The sequence below is a fragment of the Lissotriton vulgaris genome, chromosome 8 (genome assembly GCF_964263255.1).
Source record: "Lissotriton vulgaris chromosome 8, aLisVul1.2, whole genome shotgun sequence".
Classification (NCBI taxonomy): Eukaryota; Metazoa; Chordata; class Amphibia; order Caudata; family Salamandridae; genus Lissotriton; species Lissotriton vulgaris.
This window is the reverse complement of record NC_141696.1, coordinates 1557239672-1557250890: the sequence shown is the minus strand read 5'-3', so window position 1 is coordinate 1557250890 and position 11219 is coordinate 1557239672. Positions and strand designations below refer to the sequence as shown.

At 40.6% G+C, this 11219-nt stretch overlaps 1 protein-coding gene across 5 annotated transcripts in view; it reads right to left on the bottom strand.

Moving 5' to 3' along the window:
• Positions 1-4056: 4056 nt before the first annotated feature.
• The window catches only part of LOC147700393 (uncharacterized), a 77935-nt gene continuing 70772 nt past the window's right edge, over positions 4057-11219 (bottom strand). For all 5 annotated transcript variants that reach the window (XM_086935751.1, XM_086935748.1, XM_086935747.1 and 2 more), the window contains one exon: positions 4057-9748. In XM_086935751.1, the coding sequence (XP_086791877.1) occupies positions 5886-7820 (1935 nt within the window). In that variant the 5' untranslated portion in view covers positions 7821-9748 and the 3' untranslated portion in view covers positions 4057-5885. The remainder of the gene's footprint in view (positions 9749-11219) is intronic.

Sequence of the window (11219 nt, the reverse complement as noted above, 5' to 3'; positions counted from 1 at the left end):
CTCTGAAAATTGTTTTCATAATCGCTCAAGCACTTCAACATATATATTCCATTGAGAATCCCCAGACTGGGCTGCAGGCGGTAATATGGGAGGCAAATTGTCAAACATTTTCTGCTCTGCGAGACCCAAACTGCCATACAATAATTCAAACTTCCGCTAGGGGCTGTAATTACCTGCATCAATGGGTACAATATAATTTTCTGAATCTAAGCCATTGTGACCATTTGATGGTTGGCTTGCCAGGTCTGGGCAAAAAGGGAGGTGACTGCATGACTTTTTGAGGGGTTGCCGTGTCACAGAAAGCGGATTTGTAACCTAAACTATGATGTACTGAAAGCAGCTTCAGAAAGTAATAATATGCAGAAGGAAAATGTACCCCCAAATAACTGTCATGAAGCCAAAACACCTTGTCAACCGCCTACCTGTAATTACCTAAGCAGTGATGAAAAAAGTAATTATTGCGTTAGCAACTGTGAGGAGCAAATGACACTTCAGGCAAGTGCTAGGAGCAGTCACCGCGGAAACTTGACACAATGTCAGAAATGCCCTTAAGCAATATGGCTGACACGTTGAACGCCGATGTGACGTCAGGACGCTGCACGCTGGGATGTTAGTGCGCACTCACAGGCATGCGTGAGGGCGCAATGCACAATACCTTTGTTGAATAAAAACGTAGAAATAAACAAATCCACTCCAGAAAATGCAGAGGTCGTGGGCCTGGTGTCTGCATATGGAGTAGTTGTGCGGCATAGAAAAATTATATACATCTAGCTGAAGTGGTGTTTTGGCGAAGTGTGATGAAAAAGGCATCAGTGGGTGAACAGTGATGCAGTGTCCGCTCGTCGCCAATATGTAATGAAACGGGAATTTAAAAGCCAGTTTATTTGGAGGTAACACCCACTATGTCCTGCGACCGGCCAAACAGGATCCCCATTCAGGAATGCCTCAACTGAATCTGGAATCCACACTCACCTTTCGCAAGGCACGCAAGATACACATATGTATACATGTTTAAATAATATCAAATTACCCACATGCCTGTCGCTAGCACAGAACAAAAATCACATGACCATCCCACACCATCTGGCTTCTGAATCCTGACTTGGGTAAGCCAACTCAGCCCGCAGCTGAGTGCCGAGGGCAGATACAAAAAAAAAAAAAAGGAAAACAGTTTCAAACATTAAACATATTCATGTTTAATAGGAGTATCAGGGGCCATAAGTATTAGTGGGGCAATGCCCCAAAGGACGCATCCCAACTAGTATTCATGCTTAGATATAGTCAGACAGCAGAGCTCAGGCAGAAACTTCAGTACCTTTCAAGGACAAAGCACAATAAATCTCCCAACAAAATTGATCTCACACATGTGCAGCTGTACATTTCATAAAGCTAATAATGCCCTGCATGCATTTGTGCTGAGGCGTGGGTTTGGAAGTGGCTACTTCAATCAGGACGTTGGTACACCCCTTATTGATTTCAACAGACAGTTATGGACTGCTAGGTCTGGGGTGAGGTCCATTCAGGGCATTTATGCTTAGTGTACCCATTCTTGCCACTGCAAAAACTACCTTCTTTCAGCCAGAACCAAGCACCCCTGCCTCAGTGGATGGATCTATTGCCATTGGGTTTCTGTACAAGATGAGTCCTGGGAATTGCCACAGTGTTCCAGTAATGCTGCAGGCCACGGTTCCCTAACCAGTGCAGCCTGCGCCTTGTATTCTTCCGTTTCCTACCCATTAATTCATAGGCAGCTCCTAGGGACCAGAAATCTGAGTCAGGAAGCTAGACTCCACCTCATCCAGGGGAGATTTTGTCAGAGCTGCACACTACTTGGCACACTCTCCTGCCAATGTCAATGGTGTTGAAGGTCACTGCGAGCATCATTAAAAGCCAGAGATTTTCCCTTCCTCCATGTGGTGGGTGTCATGGTAAACTTAGTGAAAACTGGCAGGGTTAAGCAGGGTGCTTGTCTTGCACCTAAATTGTGTCATTAAGTGGAATGTGAAATGGACTTGGAACAGCAACAGAAGATCTGGATTAATTCAATTAAATTTCAGGTGGTAGATTCCTTTTGCATAGAAATAGTTTTATATGAAGCCCTCTGCATTCCTGCTTTCACATTTAGGTATCCTTGGGGATCAACCCGATCTCTGCTCTTTCCTACCTATGAGAATACGAGTATTGCACATAAAAAACAGGAATCCTCTTCAGGACATCACAATGGAACCCTGCAGAACGCTGGAGCGACAAGCAGGACATGGATCCTCTGCAGTCTACTTTCGGGTCAACTTCTAGAGAGAGCCTAGATGTCTGAATACACCTACCTAGATATTGGGCTGTCCTTCGTGTCCTGGTACTTGAGTGCAAAGCCTTAGTAGGCTACGAGTAGTGCTGCATGGTTATTGTAGCTGCTATACCTACCTGGGTATGGTTCCTATCAGACTATTAATGAGTTAATATTACTTTGTTTTGATACCATGTGCAGAAGGTCTTATCTTGGCCAAGTTCAAGTTGCTGATGGTATTGATTGACATAATGTATGTATTGTCATGTATAATTTCTTATAATTAATTGTGTCACTGATGACTGTTATATTGATACTGGCTCTCCAGCTTGATAAGAAAAATGATCAGAGCAAGAAAAAAAAGAATCACTGGAGGAGAGATGGGATCTTTCCCCAAAGCCACCACCCACAGGGCAAGAGTCTGCACAGCAGTATGCAGGCAAGGAACATTTAAAGTCTGACACTGATAAACCGTTACTCTGAATAAGTGATGAATAGTCTTTAGAGGGGGCCATTTCCTACAGGTGCTGTGCATGAATTTTGCTTAGCCGGTTTGAGTGCTGAGTTGCGAGCCACAGTCACCTCGGAGATTCCATCAAGGAAGCTAGAAACATTTTTATATCATAAGGTTTTGTTGAATCCTGTTTATCTTAGTAGTGGCATCACCAGGAAGGGTCCTTGGAGCACCCAAACCAAAGACTGACTGCTTGGAGCTGGACCGGGCATGGCTACTACCCAAGATGGGTACTGTTCTGAGCATTTAAAGACCAGCCGCAAGGAACAAGTGCATTAAATTTCCTTTCATTGTAGTCAATCTTTTAAGGGTCTTTGTCCAAATGGCGACAATGAGATGGAAGTTTACCAGGTAATCAGCAACATACTCGAAGGACCATAAGATATTGGGAACGTAGATGTGATTTGTCCTACACTGTTCCCTAAGAAATCCTTCAGTTGTGAAATATTTCTGCAATAAATTCTTAATTTTTGTGCTTTGTGGAGAGGTGGTTAGCGCATTATTCGGCTACAACTAGGAAACACTAACATTGAATATATTTATTTGCCTTACACAGTCTAATTTACAGTTCATAGCCTTCAAGCTTTTGAAAATTAAAGTACTTCCTCCGGCCACTGACAAGATAGATCTCAAAGGATTGTTACTAGGGTCTTCATGGCGGTTGTCACATAAAGGTAGATACATGGGATGTCTAGGTTCTCCTGAATGCAGAATACTCTACATGTTATTAAAAATAAAAATCTGTACACCTACTGAGCATTTTCCATGATGAATTATGAAATACTGTGTTTTTAGATAGGTCAGTACATTTTACCTTTGATGATCAATAATTTAACCATTTCCGATCACGGTGTTTGGTTTGGTATCCGTTTTTCTTGTGGATAGTGCCACATTATGGGCATGTTTCAGATACACATGGCAGGATTGAACATAATTTCTGGCATTCTAGTTAACAAAAGCCCCTACCCAGCACATCTTCTGACTCCAGATTAGGTCATACCCCTGATGCCATGGCACCTGCCAAGGAGCACTCAACAATCTTATGTATTTGAATATGGATGAGAATTGTGATCACATGGAAGTCTGCCATATGGGCATTTCTCATCCGCAAGCTGATTAAGCATTGTCAAGTTTAAATGGATGTTGTGACTTGGAAAAACAATAGGGAATTGTGAAAAATGTCATTCGAATGAACACAAAACAGGTTACAAGATTAATAAAATCATCATTAACATATATATATATATATATATATATATATATACCAATAAGGATTAACTTCATTTCACTTTATATAAAGTGAAACTTAACAGACTTCAAAAAACTTAACCTAAGATCCTCTACCAGATTTCTTTGCTAACGCTTAACACCATAAGTAGGCTTTTACTTTAATGGCTGTGCAAAGCCTATATCATATTCATTCCATGATTATGAATTCCTCTTGCACAGTTACTAGTCTAACATTGGTACATTTTGCTCATACACAAGTTGTCATAACCCAGTAATACTAGGAGAGATGTCATGATCTGCTTTCACTTGGGCATATAAATATTTAGTCATGTTACAAAAAACATTGCACTTGTGAGAAAACATTGCAAATCTACAGGCATCCTTTCTTTGTGAGAAAGGAGATCGTGGCATTTGTTCAATAGCAAACAGAGCACAAACTAATTCATAATATTTTGCGGTGTCTATAAAATAAAAAAATACATTTTATACAAATGCCTCATGTAATGGTTGGATGGTTTGCTATCCATCAATTTTTATGGGGTGAATGTACTCAAAAGCTAGCAGAGCACTGTATAGAGTCAAATAAAAGCTTACAGTCAATTAGTGATAGGAGGTGGTTGGTTTCTAGAACATTAATGCACTGTAAGGTAGTGTTCCTTAAATATGTGAGTCTTCATCTTTTTCCTAAATTGGAGCAGCGTTGGGGTGATCCTCATGGATACGGGGATGTTGGTCCATATCCTGGCTGTATAGGTAAACATGAGTAAGCAAACCAGGTATACAGTTCCTAAGGAAAAGAGCAAAAAAGCATGAAGAGGCCTGATCAGTCTATTACCCTGACCCTATGATAGAGACAGGGAGTCTCCCGTTTTGTGAAAGAGAACTCACACAACTAGGTGGGTGTCATGCTTCATCAGAGGGCATGCTCCTCATCAGCCCGGCGCTGTAATGTCTGACAAGCATCCTATGAGGGGCTCTTTATCAGAGATCTTTTTATCCCAGGCCCGCAGGAGCAGTGAGGGTAAAGGGCCTAGTGGTGTAGATGCAAGTGAAAAATGTGCAGGAATAGCGTAGGGAAGGTTAAAAAGGGGAGTCCAGTGGTGCACCAAATTCAATTTAATAAGTAAGTCCACCGGTCCCAATTAAAAATTGAGAGTGCAAACAACCTCTGAAATGATGTCCAGTCGTGGCTACGAGTTACAAGTTGACTTGTTTCTTGCCTGGTGTATCAGGAGGATCACATGGCAATACTTCAGGACCAATCTATATATACTACCAACACAGTGGATAGTTCGTATTAGTATTACCAGTGAACCAAGCACTTTAGAAATAGCCTATCAATGAGGTAGCTGTCCTTTGTAGCCCAACCCAATTTGGGCGACTTGCTGGCTCCTTCGAACCAAAGGTGGGGCAAACGCTAAAATTATTAGCGTAGATCAGCAGTGGCTGATTATCCAAGTACCTACCCCTGGTAGGCAGCTTTTTTTTGCAGTTCTTCACAGACCGTATGCCTTTGCATGGCGAGCAGCCCAAAAAAAGCCTCTCATGTTTACTGCAGTTGAAAATATTTTCTTGTGTGCTTGCCGATGGTGAATTAGAATTGATAGCCAAGTAGGTGTATATTGTTTTATACAAAATTAGGTATGAAAAATAAAATAACTTGTTCTCTCTGATAAAAAGTTATTCTATTATGCAATAAAGTACTTTCCATAGTCACTGAGTGTGTATGTTGTTTCACCTGTGTTTGTATATCTGTTGATGGATCTCTAGAAACACGGATTTAATAAAGCTCTTTCTACAGTCTCTACAGGTGTATGCTTTTCTCCCTGTGTGTTCACTGATGGTTCTTTAGATGTGCTATTTGAGTAAGGCTACTTCCACCGGTTTGGTTTTACAGAAGTGTGTTTGTTTATGTCTCTTTAGGTGTATAAATTGAGTAAAGCTCTTTCCACATTCACTGCATGAATACGGTTTTTCGCCGGTGTGTGTTCGTTGATGAGTCTTTAAAGCTGATGCTTTATTGAAATTCTTTCCACATTCACAGCATGTGTATGGTTTTTCACCGGTGTGTGTTCGCTGATGGCTCTTTAGGTTTGCAAAGTGAGTAAAGCTCTTTCCACATTCACAGCATTTATATGGTTTTTCCCCAGTGTGTGTTAGTTTATGTCTATTCAGGTGGGTAGATTGAGTAAAGCTCTTTCCACATTGCCTGCATGCGTATGGTTTTTCCCCTGTGTGTATTCGCTGATGAGCCTTTAGAGTAGATGTTTCACTAAAACTCTTTCCACATTCAGAGCATGTGTATGGTTTTTCCCCTGTATGTGTTCGCTGATGGCTCTTTAGGAGTTTTAAATTATCAAGGCTCTTTCCACATTCATTGCATGTAAATGGTTTTTCCCCTGTGTGTGTTCTCTGATGGATCTTTAGGGTTGCTGAATCACTATAGCTTTTTCCACATTCATTGCATTTATATGGTTTTTCACCTGTGTGTGTTCGCTGATGCTTCTTTAGAGTTGATGTTTGAGTAAAGCTCTTTCCACATTCACTGCATGTGTATGGTCTTTCTCCTGTGTGTGTTTGTTTATGTCTCTTTAGGTTAACAAAGTAAGAAAAGTTCTTTCCACATTTACTGCATGTGTATGGTTTTTCCCCTGTATGAGTTCTCTGATGAATTTTTAGGGCTGCTGATTGACTATAGCTCTTTCCACATTCACTGCATGTATATGGTTTTTCCCCGGTGTGTGTTCGCTGATGAGACTTTAGATTTGATATTGTAATAAAATCCCTTTCACATTCACAGCATGTGTATGGTTTTTCCCCTGTGTGTGTCCGCTGATGGTTCTTTAGGAGTGTTAAGTCAGAAAAGCTCTTTTCACATTCACTACATGGGTAAGGTTTTTCACCTGTGTGTGTTCGCTCATGGCTCTTTAGACGCACTAATTGCTTAAAACTCTTACCACATTCATTGCATGTATATGGTTTTTCCCCTGTGTGTATCCCATGATGGTACTTTAGGCTTGTTAAGTAAGTAAAGCACTTTCCACATTCACTGCATATGTATGGTTTTTCCCCTGTGTGTGTTCGCTGATGTTTCTTCAGCATTGTTAATGTGGTAAAGCTCTTTCCACATTCTTTGCATGCATATTGTTTTTCCCCTGTGTGTGTCCACTGATGGTACTTTAGGCTTGGTAAGTGAGCAAAACTCTTTCCACATTCACTGCATGTGTATGATTTTTCCCCTGTGTGTTGTCTCTGATGACTCTTAAGATTTCCAGAATGAGCAAAGTTCTTTCCACATTCACTGCATTTGTATGGTTTTTCACCTGTGTGTTTGCGCTGATGCCTCTTGAGCTGTAATGCGTCAGTAAAGCTTTTTCCACATTCACTGCATGTGAATGGCTTTTCCCCAGTGTGCGTTAGCTGATGGCTCTGTAGAGACCGTAACTGTGTAAAGCTCTTTCCACATTCACTGCATGTATATGTTTTTTTTCCTGTGTGTGTTCTCTGATGTCTCTTTAGTGATGGTGAGTTACTGTATCTCTTTGCACATACACTGCATGTGTATTTGTCCCCGGTGTGTGCTCTCTGATGACTCTTAAGGTTTCTAGCATGAGCAAAGCTCTTTCCACATTCACTGCATTTGCATGGTTTTTCCTCTATTTGGGTTTGCCGATGCCGTTTTAGTTGTTTACCCCGAGTCAGCTTCTTTCCACATTCACTGTATGCATTTGATTGTTCTCCTGTAGATGTTTCATAATCATCTCCTTGAATTGATGTTGCATTATAACTCATCTTACTTTCAATGCATCTGAATGATTTTGATCCTTGTGGTTGCTGTTAGCAAAGTATATTTGATACCTTTTCGCACCAAAAACTTCTTCTGTGTAGTTTTTTTTCTGTTATTGTTTGTGAGTGGACTTTTAGCTATGATGCTTGATGAATGGACTTCCCAAAGCAACTCCGCTTTTATGAGGTGCCTCCTGTTTGCTGATACTGCTTCAGTATCAAGTAGAAACCAAAGCTAACCTTTTGTTTACTGTGCATGTATGATTTTTTTTTCCCAATGTTTCAGGTTCATTGATCAGTCACCAGTCACATTTTGGCAAACATCCCATTGATGTGCATGCTGACTGACTGTTGCTGAAATTCTAACAAGGCAGACGGACTGTGGTTGCTGAAATACTGACACTTTACTAACATTCACTACATATATGTGGTATTTCCAACATGTCTGTTTTGTACCTTTAAATATAAAGTTGAATGGTGACTAGAATCCTTGCCAATCTGTATGCTTTTTCAGCTGAGGTATGCATCTTCGATCTTGGTTAAACATTTTCAAAGAACTGAACAAAGAATGAACATCATTGCTGGCTAACTGCTTATTGCAATTGATTGATTAATTTGGGATTGCAACAGCTACCCAAAGGTTGTCCGAGCTCTATTAACAACAGTAATCCTAAAAGGAAAAAGGAATTAACAACCAATGAGATCTCCCTGGAAAAAAATTGGCCGCTGTTTCGGAAAGGAATGAAAGTTGTTGCTAAGTTTCAGTTCAATTGGGAGGGAATCCTTAGGGAGGGTACAAGAAACATATAAGATCTACCTCCTTGCCTAGAAAGATTGACTCTTGGTATAATTACTAAAAGGCTTCTCCTATGAACATAATTCGTAATTTACAGCTAAGTTATGATGATCCCGTATCATTGTAGGCCGTGTGGGTGATACATAAAGTCTTAAACCAAATTCCTTTTTTTCCCCCCCCAGAAGCCAGTGAAATTTTCCCAGATTCTCCAGGTTAATCCTACATCCAGGGTTTTCCACTCAATCAGTTGCACCACCACGATATAGCGCGCTTACTATTGATGCGTACACTGAAGGCAGTGCACCCTTTGCTTTTCTGACCAAACCTTTCAGTATCTGTCCCCAATTAACTCCAAACCTTTCAGTATCTGTCTCCAATTAAGTCCAAAACTTTCAGTATCTGTCCTTAATTCTACATCCAGTCTAGCTGCCGAATCTCGGACAATTTGAAGCCTTTGCACAAGATACAGAGGTTAGCCCAAATATAGGACATTTCCATACTCCAATCTCAAGCCAAACAGTGGTTTGATTACAGTATTCCTAGAGGTAATCGGTAGAAGTGGAAACATTTGAATAGCATACCCAGAATTACAAACCAAGTGGAAACAACCTTCTTCATGTGCTTAGTAAAAAATTAACTGGCTATTCAAAAGGATTCCCAAAATGTTGGGCTCTTCAATTTGGGCCGTTTTTACCACACATGCAAGCAAAGTATAAACTTCATTGCCAAGTCTGTGCACACTAGGGTAGTGTTCTGCGTTTGAAATATTATATTATTGTCAACTTTAGTTGTTTGCTTTACAATTGATGTTTTGCCCAGTTTGATTTTGTTCTGTTGTTCAGAAGGTATAGTGCAACAGATTGTATGATGGACTAAAGCCACAGCATGGTTCTGATCATGTTCGCTAGTCGGTGCACCCTTTAATAAAGAATGTCCAGTGCAATTACTGATGCTGCAATTTGATACTATGCTTAGGGGTCATGTGGCTTGGTCATTCTCTGATTCTTGGAGCGACTGGATTGCTCTTGATGCATGTTGTAGCATTTCTTCATGTGGGAGTTCTTCTGTCTCTTACTGTGCTGTTCGGTTTCTGGTGTCATCTCTGTTCTTCATCGTATTACGTATTTATGACTGCGCTCTGTGGAAATAAAAAGATTTGTTATCACTAAATCTATAGGATGCATATAGAACATAACATGGAAAAGAGAATAAATAATTTCAATTAAATGTACACTAAATGGATGACATGTTACTGTATCATTCACAGCCACTGTACAGATTCAGTTATTTGTCGTATTGCTCACTTTGCCTGTAAAGACTGGAACCATCCTTATACAAACCAGTCTTGATCTTGCTCGAATGAGAACAGTGAAGCGCAAACTGCAAGGCAAACTTCACACCAAAAAGGAACAAAGGCAATCCAAGACTGGTTTCATATTCAAGATCCTTGTAAATAACTTGCATCTTGAATTTTATGTCACAGCAAGAACATTATTGAATACATCTAAACTTCAGTTGTGTGTCTACAAGTAACCCTAGAATAACAGAAGCATAAAAAAACAATAATGCATAAAGTAAAAAAAAATACAACATGGTTGTTTGAAAAACAGTATCATGCTCAAGTCAAACCATAACCCAGGGACAAAGTCCTTTTAAGGTCATAGCTTACCAGAGAGTGCAGCTGTCTGGTAAGCTAATGACATCTCGGGGACTTTCAGAAAGTTGACCTAGAAATGCACCAACCCATTGTTTACCACTAGCTTTATGGTTTGTAACACATATTTTCTGGCTATCTAGTTGCTGCTTTTATTTGTTGTAAGCTCTCCAGGTTAAATTTGTCTCTCGTAGCCCAAACCGTGTTTACTTTATTCTTCCACAAACTCATTTTCTCTAAACGAGCCTTTAAATCTTGTTCTCGTCACATTTGCTGTGCATTCAAAGACAGGTCAAATGTCAAGCTGTGTCTTCCAGGGAGCTTGGTATTTTTTCATTTTTCGTTCCCCGACTTCAAAGTGGGAGGATTCATGTGCCAATCATTCTGGCTAGGAAGGCTGTACATTTTATTTCAAGCACACAACAACATTAAATGTTTGTAAACGAACTGTGCTGTCGATCAAATCAGTACATTAGGTGATGACATTGCCAACATTGTGCGCTGTATCATTTTTATCTAGAAAACGGTATGTGAGTGCAAATGTGATTAAAGCAAACACAAGGAGCTGATGGACGGAGCATTGAAACATTTCAGACACTCACCCCCAGTCACAGATCTGGGATGAATCCATCATCGTTCTTTAGCTGACTTGACCACCCCAGTTCAGACCCAGCCATATGCAAATCAGTCTTGACCCTGTGCCTCATGGTAACAGTCCAGACCAAACTGCCAAACCAGGACTCTGCCAAGCCAGGACTTTCCGGGACCATCAGCCTGGCTAGCTAGAATCCAGTGGCAAAGTAAGCAAGGGACCCTTGTCTGGGCATACCCTGCCAACTTAGGGTGGACAAAGCAAACACAAGGAGATGATGGATGGAGCCTGAAACTTATCAGACACTCACCCCCAGTCACACTAGAGTGATAAAGTGAGCTAAAGAACGATGACGGATTCAAC